This window comes from Crotalus tigris, unplaced genomic scaffold (assembly GCF_016545835.1).
Source record: "Crotalus tigris isolate CLP2741 ecotype Arizona unplaced genomic scaffold, ASM1654583v1 scf7180000019328.220996217465:2438092, whole genome shotgun sequence".
Classification (NCBI taxonomy): Eukaryota; Metazoa; Chordata; class Lepidosauria; order Squamata; family Viperidae; genus Crotalus; species Crotalus tigris.
The window spans coordinates 587,034-608,554 of record NW_024097488.1 but is presented as its reverse complement, the minus strand read 5'-3'; the positions used below and the strand labels follow the sequence as shown (position 1 = coordinate 608,554).

At 36.4% G+C, this 21,521-nt stretch overlaps 2 protein-coding genes across 6 annotated transcripts in view; one reads left to right on the top strand and one right to left on the bottom strand.

Moving 5' to 3' along the window:
* Positions 1-15,381, top strand: part of SLK (STE20 like kinase) — a 39,137-nt gene extending 23,756 nt beyond the window's left edge. The window contains exons 14-20 of one of the 2 annotated variants that reach the window (XM_039361696.1): positions 786-878; positions 9,608-9,737; positions 10,195-10,319; positions 10,431-10,619; positions 10,974-11,099; positions 11,638-11,751; positions 12,692-15,381. In XM_039361696.1, coding sequence (XP_039217630.1) covers positions 786-878; positions 9,608-9,737; positions 10,195-10,319; positions 10,431-10,619; positions 10,974-11,099; positions 11,638-11,751; positions 12,692-12,838 — 924 coding nt within the window. In that variant the 3' untranslated portion in view covers positions 12,839-15,381. The remainder of the gene's footprint in view (positions 1-785; positions 879-9,607; positions 9,738-10,194; positions 10,320-10,430; positions 10,620-10,973; positions 11,100-11,637; positions 11,752-12,691) is intronic. The other variant, XM_039361697.1, reaches the window with a different exon arrangement.
* Positions 15,382-19,099: 3,718 nt separating this feature from the next.
* COL17A1 (collagen type XVII alpha 1 chain) overlaps positions 19,100-21,521 on the bottom strand; it is a 72,506-nt gene continuing 70,084 nt past the window's right edge. For all 4 annotated transcript variants that reach the window (XM_039361649.1, XM_039361647.1, XM_039361648.1 and 1 more), the window contains one exon: positions 19,100-21,453. In XM_039361649.1, coding sequence (XP_039217583.1) covers positions 21,404-21,453 — 50 coding nt within the window. In that variant the 3' untranslated portion in view covers positions 19,100-21,403. The remainder of the gene's footprint in view (positions 21,454-21,521) is intronic.

Below are 21,521 nucleotides of genomic sequence, written 5' to 3'. Positions count from 1 at the left end.
TAAATTGTATAATATTAACTTCTTTCTTTTGCTAAATTTCTTGCACTTCGAGTTTCTAATGGTGATTGGATTTCAAAGGGGAAAGCTGGTTAAAGTTTTATTACACTCATGGAAACAGGAATAGCATGTGGTGATTTGGGCTTTATTTCCTATGGATGCTTTAACTTTTAAAAATAGTAATTTAATCTTGAATAGCTAGATAGTCCATCCATCAGAAGTATTTTAATTTGGTTTCTATGCTGAATAAGGGATTGGACTTGATGGCCTACATGGCCGTTTTATCTCCGGCATAAAATTGAATATTTGATTTACTTTTCCAATGATACGTGAATATCACTTTTGAGATGATTATGGCTTTTCATACAAGTTGTTCTTTTAACAACTTTTATATGACAAGTGCAGAGATAGCTGTTCTTGTGTTGTTTGTGTTTTATTATTTGGAAAAACAAAATCCTTTCTGTTGTCATTTCAAGAAGCTTTCTATTTTAATTATTGTCTCTACTGCATAAAAATTGGTTATAGAAGCAGTTTATTAGTACTCAAATGCAAACAGAGATTCGTTGTTAGGCTACTATTGGCATGTGCACTTTTTTCTGGAATACAATCAATAAATACTTCATGCATGTTTACTCCTCCCTCCATTTTCTCACAAGCTTAACACTTCCAGCTTTGCATGCTTTTGTAACATCTTCTGAATGCTTATTGCTCCTCTTCATTCACCATAAATGCTTGCTGTGGGGAAAAAGGGTTATTTTCCCCACATTCTGCATGCTTGTGCACTGTAGGTTTTTAATGAAGTGGAGAAAGCACCAAAAGAGCTGAGAAAAGAGCTCATGAAACGCAAGAAAGAGGAGCTTACTCAAACCCAGCATGCTCAGGTAACCATGGCAGCTTCCTGCTTCTAAACCCCCCCCCCCAAACCAGCTTTGTTCGCATTGCTTTAATAGTTCGATAGAGATTGGGCATTTTTCCCTCTGAAGGAACCTATTCATTGGTAGTGATTTCTTTCCTAGAACTGAAACTAGAAGTGTATTAAATTTTAATGATAAAATATCAGTGTAAAAATGTTGCTATTTAAGAAATATTTAGTTATTTATAGAACAGCATCCAAGGGTGCTTTTTCAAGAGGCAACTGGACTTTCTTGTTTTCCTTTGAAGATGTTTCACTTCTCATCCAAGAAGCTTCTTCAATCATAGCTGAAGAAGCTTCTTGGATAAGAAGTGAAATGTCTTCAAAGAAAAACAAGAAAGTCCAGTTGCCTCATCAAAAAACACCTTTGGGACAACCATGACCTGGATGACTGAGAATCTCCATAGACAACAGCATTCAAAGTAATTAAAGTTCAGTGTATGTTGTATATTAAAATGTCTGTCATATATACTTTACATCTACTTTAACTGAAGCTTTTAGAATCGAGAATAATGGAAAGGTTATTATGATTTTGCTTACCTTTTTTAAAAAAATTAATCAAGTCTATAATTCCAGACAGTGACCCTAATGTTAATTAGGTGCATATTTATGAACATGATAATCAGAGCTTTCTTCCAAAGATACTACTGTAGAGCATATATTTAGATATTTTTGCTGTTTGAAACAAAATTTGCATTGTGATTGCTATATCTATAGTCCAACTTTTGATGTTAAGTAGTAATAGGTAATATCAACATTAACTTTTCATTTTGAAGAATACTTCTGATACAATAACATGTGATTAGATTGTACTGGGCATGCATATATAGGACAATGGGCTGCACTGGTTCCAGTGAAAGAACTCCTGAATCCTCTTTCCATAATTCTGGTGCATCTATCTCAAAACTCCGGGAGGCAGCTGATTTTATTATGTTACCAAACCCCTCTGCTGTTGATTTATCAGTAAGCAGGTAAAGGACAATCTCTTCAGTCATTTGATCTCTCAGGGAAGCGTGTTCCAAAAACTAGATCCTTTTGCAGATTGAGCACTGCTAGTCATGAAATTATGATTATATCCAGCAAGGTTGAGAATGTTGAAAATAAAACAGGAAAGAAATGAACAGTTCTTTCTGAAGACCAAGGTTCCGGTCTGTTGCTGGAAACCCAAATTCTTACACAAGCAAATACCTCAGAACAAATTCATGGATGAATAGAAGAAATCTGAATAATTGCAAGTCTACAACCTAAAACACAATCTCCACTGCAACTACTTTCATAGATTCTAGTGTGAGGTCCATATCTACTAGATTCTAGCATAGCTTCTGTTGGCTACATTAGGGGTCTGCAACCTTGACAATTTTAAGGCTTGTGGACTTCAGCTCCCAGAATTCTAGGAGCTGAAGTCCACAAGTCTTAAAGTTGCCAAGATTGCAGACCCTGGGCTACACGCATTACCTAGTTGGATAGGTCACCTGATGTTTTTTTAATCCTTGCAACATCTGGACTTCTCAAAGTGGATTTTCTCTATAATTCATTATATAGACCAATATGATGTTTAAGTTTATATTTTATTATATATACTACTTAGTGAATAGTAGAGAGAGAATTTAACTGCCCAGTAGCATGGGGCTAGACAGCATCACCACCAGATGGATTCGTAGCTGGCTGACCGGCCGTACTCAGTGTGTGGAACTGCATCTACATGGAGGGAAGTGTGTAGTGGGGTGCCCCAGGGTTCTGTTCTGGGCCCAGTGCTCTTCAACATCTTCATGAACGATTTGAACAAGGGGATAGATGGGGAACTCATCAAATTTGCGGATGACACCAAGCTGGCAGGAATAGCCAATACTCCAGAAGACAGGCTTAAGATACAGGAGGACCTGGAGAGACTTGAACACTGGGCGCTATCTAACAAAATAAAATTCAGTGGTGAAAAAAGTAAGTTTCTACATTTAGGCAAGAAAAACCAAATGTACAGGTATAGTATAGTGGTACCTTGCTCAATAGTAGCAACTGTGAGAGGGATCTCGGAGTCCTAGTGGACAATCACTTAGATATGAGCCAGCTGTGTGCTGCAGCTGCCAAAATAGCCAACACAGTATTAGACTGCATTAACAGAGGGATAGAATCAAGATCATGTGAAGTATTAATACCACTTTACAATGCCTTGGTAAGGCCACACTTGGAATACTGCATCCAGTTTTGGTCACCACAATGTAAAAAAGATGTTGAGACTCTAGAAAGAGTACAGAGAAGAGCAACAAAGATGATTAGAGGACTGGAGGCTAAAACATATAAGGAACGGTTGCTGGAATTGGATATGTCTAGTTTAATGAAGACGAGGGGGGACATGATAGCAGTGTTCCGGTATCTCAGGCTGCCACAAAGAAGAGGGAGTCAAGCTATTCTCCAGAGCGCCTGAAGGCAGGACAAGAAGCAACGGATGGAAACTAATCAAGGAGAGAAGCAACCTAGAACTAAGGAGAAATTTCCTGACAGTTAGAACAATTAACCAATGGAACAACCTGCCTCCGGAAGCAGTGAATACTCCAACACTGGAAGTTTTTAAGAAGAGACCGGACAGCCATTTGTCCGAAATGGTGTAGGGTTTCCTTCCTGAGCAAGGGGTTGGATTTGATGACCTCCAAGGTCCCTTCCAATTTTATTATTAATTCTAATAATATTAAATAATAATTTATTTGTATTTGACCCAATTCCCAATTATTCTAGGTGGCTCATAAAACAGAAATGTCAATAAAATCAATTCATGATTTAAAAGAACGATAAAAGATACAAACGCAATGAAGTGAGGGATCTCCTTCTTCTTCTCTAAAAGCTTGAAAAGTGTGAAGAGCAAGGTCTTCACTTTTGTAAACAACAGGAGATGAGGGGATGATAATCATAAGAAACAGTAAAGTATTTAGAGCAAGATAGACATTGCTGAAGTCTGCTTAGACATTAGCTGAATTGCTGAATCTTCCCATCCATCGAGCAGAATCCTGCTTTTTACAGGCAATTATTTTTCATAGCAGTGTATCATACCTTTTTCCAAACTTTACCAATAATTACTTCTCCATAGAGAGTGTATTTGGTAAGTTGTCCTTTTTGTGAGATTGTCTTATAATTGCAGTGCTTAAATTATTGGAAAAAAGATATACCTTTTAACACAGCAAGTGACGTTACAAGGTGTGGATGAGAATAGGTTACAGAGTATTAGGTATAGAAAAATAAATAGTGAGTATTATTCTTTTTTCTCATTTAATTTGTGATTGGTACTTGCATGCATAAATGCTCATTTGAGACTAAATATAAACAGTGCTTCAGAAACACTGTATCTATAAATAAAGATGAATTATTGTTACAGTGGTGCTTGGTAAAGAGGTGCTTGCTGAAGTTATAAATTCTTTTGTTGTTTTGCTTCTGTTTAGTGTTGAAATGCTTTGTTTGTGGTTATTTTCACACGGGAAGTACATTGTATTCTGCTCCACAGGCCATTGCTCAGGTTATGATTCAGTCATTTCAGTTGTCCTCATCTGCTCTCTTCAATGCAGTAATGCAGGATGTAAGTCCATATACCACTCCCATAAAAAACATATGACCCCTGTCGTGTTAGCTTTCTTTTTTTCCTCTTACACGCATGTGCTGTCAAATTATTTTTATTTTAAAATACTATACAAAACTTTATTAATGTGCACAAAGGAATTAATAGAACAAATTAGATAAATTTTTAGCACGTGTGTAAAACTGAGCTATCGTTGTTTCCTCTGTGTGCTGTGAAACTTGGCTGTTCTTCAGAGTGCTTGTAGATACAATTTGATAGTGCATTTTTCTTCTTTACCTAATAACAGTTCTCCTAGGTTTTGATTATAGGATAAAGAATACCCTTTTTCCCACATTAAGTGGTGACAAACTTTTAAGCACCTTCATTTTTGGTAGCTTTTCCACCCTCCCTATCAGATAGTAGTTAGAACTTTAAGAAAGGGGGTCAGTATGTTTTACTTTGCAATGCAAACTTTTGATATGGCCTTTTATTACTTTGTTTTAAAAACATTGCATACCTAGTTATAATCTCTCTATTAGTATTAGAGAGTTGCATTTATACCGTCATCATTGATCTTCTGTAAATAACAAAGCAGGTGAATAAAGATCTTTTTTCACCATATACCTACTTATTTTCATTCACAGAACTATCTAGTTGATAATGACAATACTTCAGTGACATTTACATGTTCAGATGTTTTCCTTAAATGCTTTTAAACTGTCATGTAGAAGTCAAACAAGAGAACTGTAAGGTAAAAGAAGTAGCCTTTTTGTGTTAAGTAATTTCAATTTCTGGCTTGCATTTAGGTTCTACATCTCTTTGCTTTCCATTATTCCATGGCACTATGTTGCCCAATGTGTTTTTTGATTCAGAAGCATTATAGGTGCCTTTAATACGTAGGAATGTTTTTAGATAAGAAGCTACATGAAAAGCAGGGGTAATAATTTCATATGAAGTATGGATGGAAACCCGCTCTATTATAACATCTGCTTCTTAACCATTTCTAGTCATGGGTGGAATGAGTTTCACAAGAATGGCATAATTTCTCTGCAGCAGTCTGAGAAATTATGATGTTTGTCTGGGACAATCCCCTATATATTTTCACACATATTTTTGAGAATAAGGTCCAATTAAGAAAAATGATTTTTTAAAAAAATGTTAAATTAATTTTTTAATAGTTTCTTAATCTTGTATGAAAAAATGAAGCCAAAATTTCACAAATTATTTGTTAATTGTTGAAATATTGGTCTGGCTAGCTATAGAAGAAGGCTAACCAGAATGTGCAGGTATAATTTAAAAACCTATTCAGTGATAGCCTTTTTCCATGACAACGATGAGCATCACCCAGAATTGCAATCCATTCTTCTTTTAGGTGCCACTGGCACTAAGCAATAATGCAATAGAAGCTCTGCAAACTCACTCTAACGTTTCTTTAACTGATGTGTTCTATAACTTGGCTTGTGATCTAGGAGACCCCCATAGGTTGAGACTCTTAAGTTACAGCTCTGAGAGGAGAGAAAGTCTTCTTCCAATATGGCTGACAGAAACTATAGCAGTGGTGGTGAACCTATGGCACAGGTGCCAGAGGCGGCACTCAGAGCCTTCTTTGGGGGCACGCACGCCATCGCCCCAGTCCTAGGCCTTCAGCTGGGTTTTATAAAACTTTTTCGCTTTAGGAGGTTGGTTAAGGATGGCGCCATGCTAAACAGCTTTTTGTCAGAGGACCCTAGGACAGGAGAAACTCCAAGATTGGTCCACTGTTTTCTTACTGTGTTGGCAAAGAATGGAGGACAAGGAATATGTCTTTGAGTCACCGTGGGCTCAGCAAACAGAGGATTTGAAGACTGACTGGTGGAAGGGGTGGGTTGTGGGTCTGGCTCTGGCTCTGGGGCGATCTGGGATGTGGCCGTGGCCTTGGCTAGAATGGACTTGACTGGAGTGGGATCAAAGAGGCCTACAAAAGGGGACGGCTCCTGAGGAGCATCCTCATCGTCTGATAGGACTGTCCCCCGTGATTCATCAATTTCCGAATAAGAATCCCCACTCTGTGAGGATTGATCGGAAGTAATGGAATAAGCATAATCAGGGGTGGTAGACCGATGCTGGGAGGGTGTCGGGGTTTGGGATTTCTGTAGGGATGAGAGACTCTTTAATACCTGCATGAGCATGGATTGGAGTTGCTCCGATGCAATCGTCTGTGACAACTCAGGACAGAGACCAGCGGCCGTGGGTGTGAACGTGGCCAATGGAGTAGGTTGAGGATTAAGCGAGGGAGCCCCCCAGCTTGGACTAGGATTAGATGTCATGGGACTAATGGGTTGAGATTGAGACCCACCCTCCGGAGACAAAGGCCTATGAACCTGTGCAATTGTGGTTATCTGAGGGCTGAAAAGAGAAGTCTCAGATGCAGCTTGCACATGTTGTGATGGAGCTGTCTTTTGAGTCCTGGATATCTGCCTCTTTAGGGCCTGATGTCTCCTAGCAGCCTCCTTTTCCGCCGTCTTGGATGGCGCTTTGCCAGATAAGGCCTTTGCTTTTGCTTTGACTTTGCCAGCTGCCTCTGCTTTTGGAGATTTGCATCTTCTTTTACATGGAGGACTGATGGGTGCCAGAACCAGTTGAGGCTGCTTGTCTTCAGCCATCACTTGTGTACTCTTCAGCGCAAGCCTGAGAATGGGTCTAAGAAAAGCAAGAAGTAAGGTCTTAAGGTGAAAAACAGTAGAAAAACTGGTAAAACCAGTATGGCTCTTGGCACAGCAGGTAAGAACTGAAAAACCCTTCAGCACAAGTCTGAGAATGGGTTGTACCAGGTAGTAAGGACTGGAAAACCAGTATGGCCTCCTTGCAAAAGAGGCCTGAGACCCTTCAGCACAAGTCTGAGAATGGGTTGCACCAGGCAGTAAAGGCTAGAAAACCAGTATGGACTCCTTGCAAGAGAGCTAGGCCCAAGACCTTTCAGCACAAGTCTGAGAATGGGTTTGTACCAGGCAGTAAAGGCTAGAAAACCAGTATGGACTCCTTGCAAGAGAGCTAGGCCCGAGACCTTTCAGCACAAGTCTGAGAATGGGTTTGTACCAGGCAGTAAAGGCTGGAAAATCAATAGGGACACCTTTCGAAGGAACTAGGCCTGAGACCCTTCAGAACAAGTCTGAGAATGGGTCTAGAACAGGCTAGGAGCTGAGGTCCAGTGTGGGACTTCAGAGACTGGTGAGACCATTATGTGAGCTGGTCACAGTACATGACAAATAGGTTTTAGTAGGCAGTAGAGGTGAGAGAATCCAACTCCCAATAAAAGACAATTCAATTATACTGTTGCAATAAATTGCCAGAGGCAATGACAAGTGGATGTGGCTGGGGAAAAATGCTTGGAGATTGTCTCCACTAGGTCAGCCCTCCCCAGAAATGGGGGGGGGGGGAACTGTTCCAGCCACTCAGTAAGACCAGAAAGGTTAATTTAGCCTTAAATCTCTTTTTTATTGCTGACAAAAGATGCAATAAGTATTTTTTTAAAAAATTCCAAAATGGCGACCGCCAGCCACGTGGCGATCAACCTATGGCCCTAACGCTGGCCCTGCAGTACAGGCCTCGCCCCAAAAACAAAATGGCATCCGCCAGCCACGTGGCGACTTGCCGGTAGCCGCAATCGTCCGGACAAAGTTTGGACGATCAGCTGTTGTTCGGGACTTCCATAGTAGTCCCTTGATTGACCAAGCCGATCGGAAGGCTCCGCGGTTCTGCAAGTCTTGCAAATAAAGTGAAACAGGCCCCCCGCTGAGACCTCAGCAATCCGGGACGAACTGCCGTCGCCCTGGGCCTCCGCGGAGATCCGCCGGCCAGCTGGATCGAACAGAAAGCTCCGCAACTCCCCAAAGCCCCGAAAAGCAAAAGATAAACAAAGAAACCTGTGCTAAGGCTACAGGCTTCCCAAAGCCCTGAGCACTCAACCGTCGGAGGGGAGGGGAGGACCCAAGGGAGGAAGCACAGAAAAAATAAGAGAAATTAAAGGGGAAAGGAAGGATAATCCACGGAGAGGAATAAGGGAAAACAAATTTTTTAAAATAAAATCTGAGTCTGGAGAGAAGCACCAATGCGTCTTGTCTGGGTAAAGACTAAGACGGAACTGGGTAAATGTGACCCAGCAAGAGGCGTGACTATCTCTCAGTCTTAGTCTAATTGGGTAGAAGGGACTTCAGGAAACCCAATCAGTGGATTATCCATCCTCATGCTGGAGAACTGAATGGTTCAACACACCATTCAGAGAAAAGATTGTAAGTCCTATAAACTTCTTATATAGGCACTTGAACAATTCCATTCCCTTAAGAATCACAAAATTGCTACTTTCTTAGCTTCTTCTGCAGTGACCCACAAAAATAACCATCTGAAGACTTTCAGGGCAAAGGGCTGAACTGATCTCAATAAACTTGTTGTGGAGCAGGACTCATTTTTAGTTCACCCCGATTTTTATTGGTCATATTTTCTCCCACCCACCACAACAATTAAAAACTAGTGTAATTGGTTAATTGAGAGCTATAAACATTTGTGTAGCATTTTAATAATGTTATATGCAAAAACTGAAGATCTTGATTAGTTCATTGCTGTGTTTTCAGTTTGTGTTTTTCTTTAGCTCTAGATGTAGATGACAGGATGAAGCAATTTGCTTGTAAAGCCCACAAATGCATCAGATGGATTTCAGATAAATTACTTATTTGGAAAGGAAGAATTATGGGATCAGTTAAATTTTACAACTCACGTGTGTGCATGTGGCCAGCCAGCCAGCCATTGGGTTGAATGTTGCAGCTTTAATATGTGCAGGAATTCCTCTTAATTAGTTGAAACATTGAAGTGTAGCTTGTACCATCACCCTTTACCATGCTTCTCAGGCTGCAAGATGCAGAATCTGAAAGGTTCAACACACCTTCTATAAAATATTAATGAACCTTTAGATAAAATGGTGAGTCTGAATCTGAGAAGCCCTCGTTCATAGACATTATTTATGAAACTGTTAGGTGGCCCTCTGGGGATTGTTTCTCAGTTAGTGTAACTCTCCTTACACAATGCCTTTTGAGACTTTAGTGTTACTTGGAGCTACTGTGGGATGCAAATCTATATTTCTATGAACTCTGTGTAATTACTGACTTTGGACTCATTTTTAACAGGAGCAAGAGTTTGTGCAGAAACAACAACAAGAATTGGATGCCTCATTAAAAAAAATAATTCAGCAGCAGAAAGTAGAGCTGGCAACCATTGAACGAGATTGTCTTAACAACAAGCAGCAGCTCATGAGAGGTATTTGTTCCTTTTTCTCATAGTTGAATTGAGCCTTTATGAATTCAGAGTAGAATTAGGGACTCCATCCATCCTATATTGCTCAAAAGTAAACCCCATGAAAATGAGTAAGAATATTTATGGAGTGACATCCTAAATTTCTGTCTGTTTGATACAAGTGCGAAACCAGGAAAGATTGTAATGGAACTTCAAATAAAGTTCATTCAAATGAAAGTTCTCATTCCAAAACAGAAAAAAAATAATATACAAAGTCCTCTTTCAAGTTTGCTTGCCATTTTCTTATATGCCAAATCTATAACTGTATCAATTCAAGTCAGAAAAGAATTCCTTCTTAACTTAATATCAATAAGAATTTTACTTGGTATTTTCTTTAATTAAATCACTGTATGAAGTACAGAAGTTGCAGAAGTGAAGTGCCTTTTGTCAGCAGACTCACAAGCCATTTTTTCCATTCTAGCCAGGGAAGCTGCAATATGGGAACTTGAAGAGCGACACTTACAGGAAAAACATCAGCTGCTGAAACAGCAGCTGAAGGATCAGTACTTCATGCAGAGACACCAGCTGCTTAAACGGCATGAAAAAGTTAGTGTAATTTTAATTTGTTTTATATTTTTTTAAACTTAATGTTCTGGGAGGTGCCTTTATTATTTGGCAGGCTTTCCTTTTAATAATGGACATTTATCTCTTTTTAAGGAAACAGAGCAAATGCAGAGATACAACCAACGACTGATTGAAGAGCTGAAAAACAAACATACTCAGGAAAAAGCTCGATTGCCCAAAATTCAGCGTAGTGAAGCCAAAACAAGAATGGCCATGTTTAAGAAAAGCCTCAGAATTAACTCTTCAAGCACTCCAGATCAAGATCGTGAAAAAATCAAGCAGGTAAGAAGCAATAATATTAATTAAAATGTAAATTATCTTTGGGAATGAGAATGTAAGTTCTGTGAAACTGATAATCTTCTCTCCAGAGTTCAGAAATATTATATTTAACCTAATAGCAATTTTTATGACACGCTTGACTCTTTTGACAAGTTAGAATGAATTTGGAACATTTAACTATTGAAGATTCAGAATTTTATAGGTTTGATAGTTTATGAAAACTATAACATGTACCCAAATTGCCAGAAACTTTGTAAATAGCATGTAAAGAGTGCATATATTGTATATTATGTACCATGTCTATGTGGTTACATATAAAAATAGTAAGTCTTAATTTAAATTCTATTTTTGTACAAGTTTGCTATTCAAGAAGAAAAGAGGCAGAAAAATGAAAGATTGGCTCAACTTCAGAAACATGAAAATCAAATGCGAGATCTTCAATTGCAGTGTGAAGCTAACATTAGAGAATTGCACCAGCTACAGGTCAGTTATATAAAACATAATGTTGATTGATTTTGTAATACAGAAGTATATATCGCATATTGTGCATGGAGTGGTATTTAAATATTATATATCTATAATGTCATTTACATAGAACTCTCCTATTTGAAAAGGGCTTTCTCCTCCAATACTTGACCTGGGAATACATGTGTTCTCTTAAGCAATAATTCTGTACCACTATTTTCCTAAAGAAATGTGAAAGTAGTCAATAAAACATAGTATTAAGCAGTACCTAAAAACTCATAATCTGAATGACATCTCTCATGAACTGATCTTGTTGCCATAGTGTTTTGGATTATTTCTAATAGACTGGTAAACTCAGGTAACTCTGTTTTTTTATTATATTTAGGTTTAAATAATAACAACTGATTTTCCAGTTGCCTTGATTTTCATCTGTGGTCTGAATGGCAGTAACATCCAGACTATACCTAATTAAAAAAATTAGGTCAGCATACTGTATACCTGTAACCAAATGGCTATACCATCTGGTTTAATTTACCAAATGATATCCCATTTTCAGAATGAGAAATGCCATCTACTGGTTGAACATGAGACTCAAAAATTAAAAGAGTTGGATGAAGAACATAGCCAAGAGCTTAAAGAATGGAGAGAGAAACTAAGACCAAGGAAAAAGGTAAAACTTCAATTTGAGAAAAACAGAAAACTAAACAGAATGCTGTACCTTGAAGAGAAGTATTTGTTTTTTTTATATAGTGATCCAGTGTGTTTTACTATTCTGATCCAGACTTCTTAATGGAAAAAGTGTACATTTTTATAGTTACATACTAGCGCAATTGTTGAAATACTACATCGTATATACAAGCTACCGTGACAAAGCACATTAAAAATATTTTCTACTGAATATTTACAGTAAAAAATATCCACAAAATTAGAATAATTAGGTGCAGTTAAGTAAACATTAAAAAAATCCTGCATTTCTTACATGAAACTTACCTTTGTTATACAGATGTAAAGTTTCACACATGACATGAATAATTTGTTCACCAAGCATGTAATTAGCCATGAAGAACCCATACAAAACCCTGGCTAGCAACCCATTTTTTAAGTAGAGAGGTTGCCAGAGGTCTCTTTTATATAATGTCAGCGATTAAGTCCTTCTTTAATAAATTCAGTTGCTCATCAACATTGGACTGTTTAGGTTTGTATATAGTTATCAGCAGTTCAGATTCCTTTCTTTTAGGAGTGGTTTTAATAAATTGTTATTACTGGTCATATTTTTTACCTTTATCTTTTGGTGGTAACTAAACTACAGATTCAGATTAGAATCTTGAGAAAAATATGGAAAGACTTTGAAAGGGAACTGGGAAGGATAAGCTAGCTTTGCAGATTATATCTAAGTATTTAGGTAATAAAGTATTTTAGAATATAAGGATATTTTGGGTAAATAATCAATCATACATACAATTTACCTGTGTGTCAAGAACTAGTGCTTTTTTCCAATATACTCCTTGATTTAATAAACTACTGCATTATTTCAAGACAGTTTTATACAATGTCGTCTATAAATTAAGAAAAATCCTAAAGTTATTTGTCTCTGTGTGTTTAATTGCTAGACATTAGAAGAGGAATTTGCCCGGAAACTTCAAGAACAAGAAGTTTTCTTTAAAATGTCTGGAGAATCTGAATGCCTTAATCCTTCAACTCAAAGCCGGATTTCTAAATTCTACCCAATTCCTAGCCTGCATTCCACTGGATCATAACTGTTGAACCTCTGTGAGGTGGCTTTCAATGTGCTGTTGGCATTGGCAATTTACCATATTCTGTTTCTGTATGTATACACACGTACACAATATACAACATATACTCTTTGCAACTTCATCTGCTTTCAGTGGAGACAATCAAAGATTCAGAATTTTCCTTCTTTGCTTTTGCTTTCTTTTGTTTTAACGCTGAAAAACAATTGAAATTAGAAGCACAGAAGCTGATCTCAAAACAGAATATGGTATAACGTGTTTCAGAAATATATACCTGTTTGAAAACTGATCTTAAAAACTGTATATCGAATATATTTGCACTGGGAAGAAAGCCTAACCATTTAAAGATCATCTGCAGTGTCCCAAGAATTAAATACAGATAATTCTTAGACAAAGTCAGTACTACTAATTCAACCAAATCTTGTTTACGAGGCAACAGTTATCCAGCCTCGTTTTATTCAGTGCCTGAAACAAACATACTGCTCTTTTATAAAAGGTTTGTGATTATCACTTAGTAAGCTGTTGATATTAATATAAATGGTTGCTGTTACAGTGACAATGTTTGTCCAGTCCTTAAATTGAGCATTCCTGCTCAACTTTAAAATGTACAGTTTATAGTCCCCCCCCATTCCATTTTCTATTTGGCTAGTAATATTCTACAAAATGCATTGTAATTGTAGAATTTATATCTTTTTAAAAGAGGGGGAAATGCATTAATTTTCACTCCCTCCTCGAACCTCTGCATGACCTCATGTAGAGTAGGGTAGATGATCAGAAGAGCATTGTCAGATTTCAATGCTGCAAAGTCTTTGACTGCCCTCTTCCTTACAAATTAATATTTTGATTTCCGGGTATGAGTGATCTTTTTGTAAAATTTCAGTATGCACATTGATCGAAGGATTTAAGTTAAATACCAAGACGGTTTAATCTGCTACTTCATTTGCTAAGAAGTAAGTAGATGGTTTATTTCTAAAATTTATAGCTCCACTGTAATTTATTTTTTGTTGGTGATGGGAAATATTTCTATCAGCAGGAGATTTGTCTGCATTCAGTGAGGCAAGCTTTTCAGAACTGAACCATATCAAAAACGATTGCTTTTGATATGGCAAAATTAAGTTTGTAATATAAAGTCCTCTACAGCCTAGTCTTTTAATGGATAATTTTGGATTATCATCCAAACATTTTCATATTTTGCTATCTTTCATTAAAGGCAAAATTGTTTACCTTTTATACAAAGGAAACAGGTTAAAAAAATTACAGACTGCCTTAATGAAATGTGATCAATACTTTGGCTACTGAATTCAGACACTTGAGTTTGATTTTATTCACTTGTTCAATTGCTTCTATATAATAAGTATAGGTTGAAGGTGCATATTTTCAGTTAAATTCTATTCATCGGAAATAATAATTTGCTTGCAATGTATAGCTAGCCTTAATATCTATATCGTATTTTATAAATATGTAATGTGCACCAGGTTGTAAATTCCTTTATATGATACTAGAGTGTTATGTTTTCTTTATTACATCCTAATTGTTTTTTTTCAGAACTGCATAGATGAAAAAGCATCTATCTACCTTTACTTTTTTTTAAGCTTCACCTTGTAAAATAACTAGTACTGACTGTATCATTAAATTCTGTCTGTTTAATCAACATATAAGTCTGCTTAAAAAATCTACAGTCCATTGACTGTTGTATTTCTGTATTCATTTTCCTTATTTGGGTTTATTTTTTCAGTCATTTTTGATATCAGCTTTCTGGAGATAAAACAAACAAGCAACCTGAGTTTGTTCAGAATCAAATAATTGGACAGCATGATTAAGACAGAATTCTGAAATGTACAAATGGAAGCATTGTTTACTAAACTGAATGGTTTTCCTTTTGGTGTGGTGTTTTGTGGGAGTTTATTAAATATCATCTATATGTTGAACTAGATAATCAACATTTGGATTACATTACTACTGCTTGGTATCCCACGTTAATGGTTATCTGTGGTGTGACTTTCTTCTTAGGAGATTTATCTCAATATAGATACAATTTCATAACATAAGTTGGGTTTGCGCTCCATTGACTCCTATTTTCACAGTCTTCAGTTGTCTCTCTATTTCAGGTCTTGATTGCCACATGTTTCTTTTACATCATGACAGGAAACCTGGATTGGATACCTACTAGGATCCATAGTTTCCTATTCTAATTTTAAAAGTTTTCTGTTTTTCAGACACAGTGCTGTTATCCTATTGGAACATAATATCAAACTGCCTATATAAGCCAACCAAAGGAAGATGGTTCTTAAGAACAACTCACTAATACCTCAAGAAATAGTTGAATGACAGAATAAAAAGCTTCAATAATTCTTGCCTATGATTTAGCTTTCATCTCAACTTTCCTATATATTCCCATTCAGTTATTATTCTGCCCTAAGTTTTGTGATCTCTTTGTGATAAGGCTAATGCATGATATATAAAAGCCTGTAAAATTCACATAGTTTTAGAAATTGAAATAAAGTGTTTCAAAGATACCTTTAATAATAAAGGATTCTTTCAAATAGAAATATCAGGTGACATATCTCATGAATATATTTTTATAAATATTTAGCAAGATATATTTTGATATGTTCTCATTTTGTTTTATGCTGCTTTGGTTTAAATGGTTATAATTCTGTCAGTATATCCCTTTCTTCATCAGATAACATGAAAAGTTACAGCTGGTGGTCTTTTATATAATCTCTGAAAAAGTAAATGTGCAGAACTCCATTGAAAAGTATAGGTTTGATCAGTGGTGGGATTCAAATTTGTGAACAACCGGTTCTCTGTGGATGCCACTTCCGGAAGTCCATTCTGGGCCTGGACAACAAAAAATTAGCTGAATCCCACCACTGGGTTTGATGCAGTAGAAAAATGTCATACTCTTTATGGGCCTGTAGCTTTGGCATATCAATCTTTGAGCAAAAAGGCATGATGACTTTCTAACACAAAATACTATAAGCAATGTGGGTCTATTACTATAAGTGCATTTTTAATCAAATCATTAGTTTATAAATTGATAGAGCATTGATGCTTCCTGTTGAGATTAGTATTGTCAAAGCAAAATTTAAAAAATCATTCTGATTTCAGTTGTATTGTGTCCAAGGAATAAAATTGAGTTAGCCAGATACTGAAGATTAACATCATACAGAATAAGTCACCTTTTGATTCAAATCTTGATTTTATTTATATTGTAATTAGTGGAATATATTCATGAATGTAGTTCAATACAGAGCTAAATTGGTGTAATCCTTAAGGCAGGGGTCTTCAAACTCGGCCCTTTTATGACTCATGGACTTCAACTCCCAGAATTTCTCAGCCAGGTATTCAGCATAAGCTGTAATAAATATAAGAATTTGTTCTGCATAGAAAAGAATCGGATAAGTATGAGACAGTAAATATTGGCTTGAGAACAGGGCTTGTGAGAAGAATCAAGAAGTACTAATGGACCTGTAAATGAATATGAGTAAGCAATATAAAAAAGTGCTAAAACTGCATATCCTACATTGGACTGAATAAACAGAAGGATTTTATCTAGGTCACAGAGAGCAACTGTTCCATTGTATATTGTATTAGTTAGACCATATTTGGAATATTAACCCATTTCTGGGCATCTCACTCTAGAAGGGATAAAAGAAGCTGGAATAAATTGCTACTGGGATGTTGGAAATTGGTTGAGTCAGTTATGAAGAATTTCTCATTAATAAGAACCACTAATACTAGAACAATCTGCCAAGAACAGTGAAAAATTATGCTGTGTTGGAGTTGGCTAGCCATGTGTTAGGGGAGTTAATTGGATTCTGGCATTAGTAGGGGTGGTATAGTTGACATAATCCCGTTCATAGCTTCTGTGTCTCAATGAGAAGTTGTCAGCTTTTCCTCATTAAACAGGATAATATCTGTAGCTCAATTATCAAAGGTGAAAATAGGGAAAAAAACGCCATATGTGTCACTGTGCACTCCCAGAGAACAAGTCAATAAACAAGGTTATCAAGTTCTTGCTGTGTTTTGCTTGTTACGTGTTCTAAGGATGCTGTCCAATCGTGAGAACTCAGAGTCAACTAGCTTTTTCTTTTTGATGTTTGAACAATAAATAACCATATATTGATCATTTCTTTCCTGTTAGGTGAGAAGGAAAATCCTAAAGAATCCTCACTGGGAGGTTTTGACACTCACAGATGTGTCCCTAAAAAAGGATAACCAGCTCTTGAATACATTTTCTATTGCTGCCCTCTAGAGGAGGGCTTTTCAACTGGTGGTATGCGTACCACTAGTGGTACTTTGGCATGTGGCAGATGGTAACGTGACTCCTAGACAAGTGTAGGAGGGGAGGGGGAATGCTGAAGTGACCCAAGCCTGAGGGAGAGGCAGCTGGAGCTATAGGACTGATGGGGCTTGGCAGAAGCCCCAGGAGCGCCAGCAGGGTTCCAGCTAATTGGCACTTCTAGAAGCAGCACGTAGCTGGAGGTGAACTGAAGAAAAAAGAAGGGGAAAGGAGAGAGGATATAAAAGGAGGTGGTTTTGGCAGGAAAGGGGATGGAGAAGCTGTGGAAGGAAAGCTCAGCAGGCAGGGAGGAAAAAGACAAGCTGTTGCTGGAAGAAAAGCCCCCCTGGTTCGTTTTCTCTAGCCAGGAGAATGCAATCAGCACTGATGAAATGAAAAGCCGGGAGATGAGCACGTCGGAAAGGAAGTTGGTTTATTTAGTTCTGGGTCAGCTGGCAGCTTGATTGGGTTACCATAAGGATTTTTATACAGTTTTTACAGCGTTTTGTAATTCAGAGGCTCGGTTTGTGTGCTTTGGTTATTGGAATATTTTAGTCTGTTTCACAAAGTTTAGCAATGAGTCCAAAGTATTGGCTTCTGTAGGTTTAATCCCTTTAAACAAATGCAGTTAGTTTTACCCCCTTATCTTGAATCAGTCTATGGCTTTTAACAAATTTTCTTTGTAGGTAAACAGGCTTAATTTAAGGTTATTGCTTTTCACAATTGCCGAAGCCTTTCAGGCTCCAGTTGCAACATTGTGACATGCCTGAGGCAGCTTAAAGAAAAAAACTCAAGAGTTTAGTATTTCTTTATTCTGGGAGGCTTTTGTGAGCCTTTCTTGCTTTGTGTTTGATTCCTGTGTCTTTAGGGGTACAGTGAAGGGACTGGGGGTGCATTCTCACTACCCTGTGGAAGGAGAGCTCAGAAGGCAGGGAGAAAGGAGATGAGAGGGAGAGAGGAAGAACAGCTGACCAGCTAGCTGGTAGTGGTGCATATTAATAAATATGGATACATTCATCATATATTTGTCAGTGCAAAGGAAAAGTTATTTGGCAAAGGAACTGGCACCAAAGAAATTAAAACCGGTACTTTTTTCCTTTTTTTTATAGTTTGAAACATTTTATTAGATTATAGAATAAAATATAAAAGCAAATAGTAGGACACAGTGGAGCGGAAAAAAAGGGAAAAAGTGAAGGGGAGAAGGGAAAAAGAAAAAAAATTGACTTCTGACTTCCTTGGTTGCAGTAGAAGGAAGCATTAACATTGAACCTCAACTTTTTACTTTTCCATAATATTATAAACTAGCCATTTCTATAACAACAAATGAATCTAATCAGTAAAATGCAAAATCCCCCCCCCTTTTTTTTTAGTCAGGTTTTTGACACCTTGCTAAGCACTGGTGGTACTCAAATATTGCCATGTCCTAAAAATGGTACAATATGTGAAAAGGTTGAAAAGCTCTGCTCTAGAGCTGCTTTAAAAAGACATTGCTACTTCATACCTAGATGGCGACAATGATTTTCTTAAAATGATTTTTATTAATGATCTACACATATGTAAAATATAAACATCAAATTGTATGGAATGGTTTTAAAAAAAACTAAAAAAAGATTAAAGAAGTAGTTCTTGATCTTTATAGCAGCTAAAAATTCTTTATCTCTCCCCCCTCTTTAAAGTTATAACATGGTTCCTTTCTTCCTATATTAAATCCTTTTTGATCAGCAAATCCATAAATCACCATTTCAAATGATAATGATTTCTAATATTGTGGCAGTGAATTTCTCTGCTTCAAACTTTACTGAAAACTTTATTCCTGATCAATTAGTACTAATTACTATTTACTCAAGTGGAAATAGCTGGTTAATTGTGGAATACATTAATTAAATGTCAATTAGATCAGTTAAAATGTAAATTAGAAGCAATCCAATTTTGTTCCCATTTGTGATTGTACCCTACTGGATTTTGAAAGAAAACACACTACAAATTCTTAAAGTAATTTTATTTTATTTTTTTTTAAAAAAATCATTTACAAATGACAATTGGATTAAATGCATAATGCTACTTCTATGGCAAATAGCTCAAACAGATTCTTGTTTCAAAATCCCACAACTAACCTCCACGCCTGGATTTTAGTTACAAGTTTTTCATTTTATCCTGAATAAAAACCAGTACTTCAATTAAAAAAGAAAATTTGAATTCATTTTCCATGATAGTGATAAGTTCAGAAAAGTATTTAATATACTTAAGGATTTGTGCTTGATGTTTAGGGAAGATTCAGAAACTGACAGCCAGCTAATCAATTTTAACTGCAAATATGGCTCACGGTTGTCAAGGCAAACTGCTGGAATATAGCCTCCAGTCCTTTTTAAAATGGGAAATACTGGGTTTGAGGCAAAAAAAAAAAAAAAGATTAACAGTTCTTGATTTCATCTTGTATCTTTTGTTGGATAAATCTTTCCCTTTTGCCCAATCTGGTGCCTTCAAAGTATACTAAATTTTCATTCATGCAACTTCAAGAATTGGAGATTGGTCATCATATACAGAGAATAGTAGTTTGGTCACTTGACTACTTGCAATCTGTAAATTGGCAATCTAGCACTGGTGTTAATCATCTATATCTGTAGCCTTTCATTAGCAACCACAAAAACTGATTATTAAGAGTTGGCAATGACTTGATGTCATATAATATCAGGGTTAGATCATGTAGCAAATGAGAGAAAATAGAGGATGGACTATAATTGTACTTATAGTTCATAGATTCAAAATGTCAGCTATCATTTCAGGATTTAAAGTATAAAAGATTACAGTGTGAGTCAAATCACTTGGATAGATAGAGATAAGCAGACACTATCAACTTACAGGCTTAAGAAAGCTGGATACTGTAGTACATTACAGTTTCATTTTGCAAACATTTATCAAGAAACAAGTTCCACTTTTGAGTACACATGCATCGAATTGCATAGTATTGTACCATTTACTGTGTGTGCATGATTATATCATGTTTAATTAAACTGTTGATACCAATTGTTTTGCAAATACTGCTAAAATGCATTTTGATGGGGGAATCAGGCAATACAAAATAACATTGTCAACTTGACCGATTTGAAGCTATATGAAAATAAATTTTACTGATAAATATGTTTATTTCCTTTACCTATTTTGTGCATATAATTCTATGATGAAATTTACTTGGGATTGTACATGCTTATTGAAAAAAGCTTGAAAGGTGTTCATTGTAAAGGTAGAAGTGTTTTTAAGTAAGACTATTCTGTTTTGAAGGATATGATACTGAATGCAATATGAAATTATTCTACTGTAGTTACTATTATGACAGCCAGTTTGATGCAATGGTTAAAGGTACCAGACTTGAAATTGAGAAACTAGACTACTCAGTCTCAGCCTTAGGGAGAAGGCAGTGGCAAATCACCTCTGAGAATGTTGCCAAAAAAACCTGCTGGGAGTTGTCCATATAGTTTCCAGGAGTCAAGACTGACTTGAAAGCACCAAAACCAAAACAAGTCAATAGTTAGCTTATAAACTTCCCCCTAACCATGTCAGAACAACACACTATTTTAATTTTAGTAGAAACCAAAGGCTAGAATATAAACAACATCTAATGGGAAAGCTTGATATTAAAATGGTATTTCATGTGATAAAAAAACCATAGCAAACTTTTTGTATCAGTTGTAACAAAAATGCTTAATTATCATTAACTCTAAGATTCTTCACAGTGCAGTTAACAGGGTTTGAAAGGATGCATAAATATATAAAGTATAATGTAATGTTTTATACATCCTGCTGGCAATATTTTGGGTATTGTTACCTCTGGGTTTTATCCCCCTGTCTTAAATACAGCACTTTTTTAGATACATCCTCTGTTATGTCAAGATAAAGTACACAACTTTAATCTTTTCATTCATTTTCAAAATGAAAATGAATTTAAAAAAAATGTTTCAAAAATTGTACGAAAATGTTCTAGTATTTATCTGAAGGAATTCAGATCTGTTTGTCCTGTATAATAAGATGAATTGGGCAGGCTATGCAGATATAAAATCCTCATATTTCAATTAATGTAGAGATATAACAAATAAGCCATCTGAAAGCCATCCAGAGAATAGACATAAGAGAACATGTTAGCAAAATAATTCCCCAAATACCAAGTCTTTGTAGCAGATTGATGTTTCTTTAGTGAAAGTCAAAAGATATTGGTGTGTTTCATCTCCTTTGGTGTTAAAAAAAAAACAGCAATATTTGGGGTAAGGTGTGCCCTAATTTGTGTTCTTAGTTTAGGCTCTTGTACTTTGTCTTCTCCTTCGGCCACTGTATACTGATTCACCTGATGGAGACAGAAGGAGCAAATAAATTAATTTATAAAAATCCAAAATGGAGAATGTCCTGCCACTT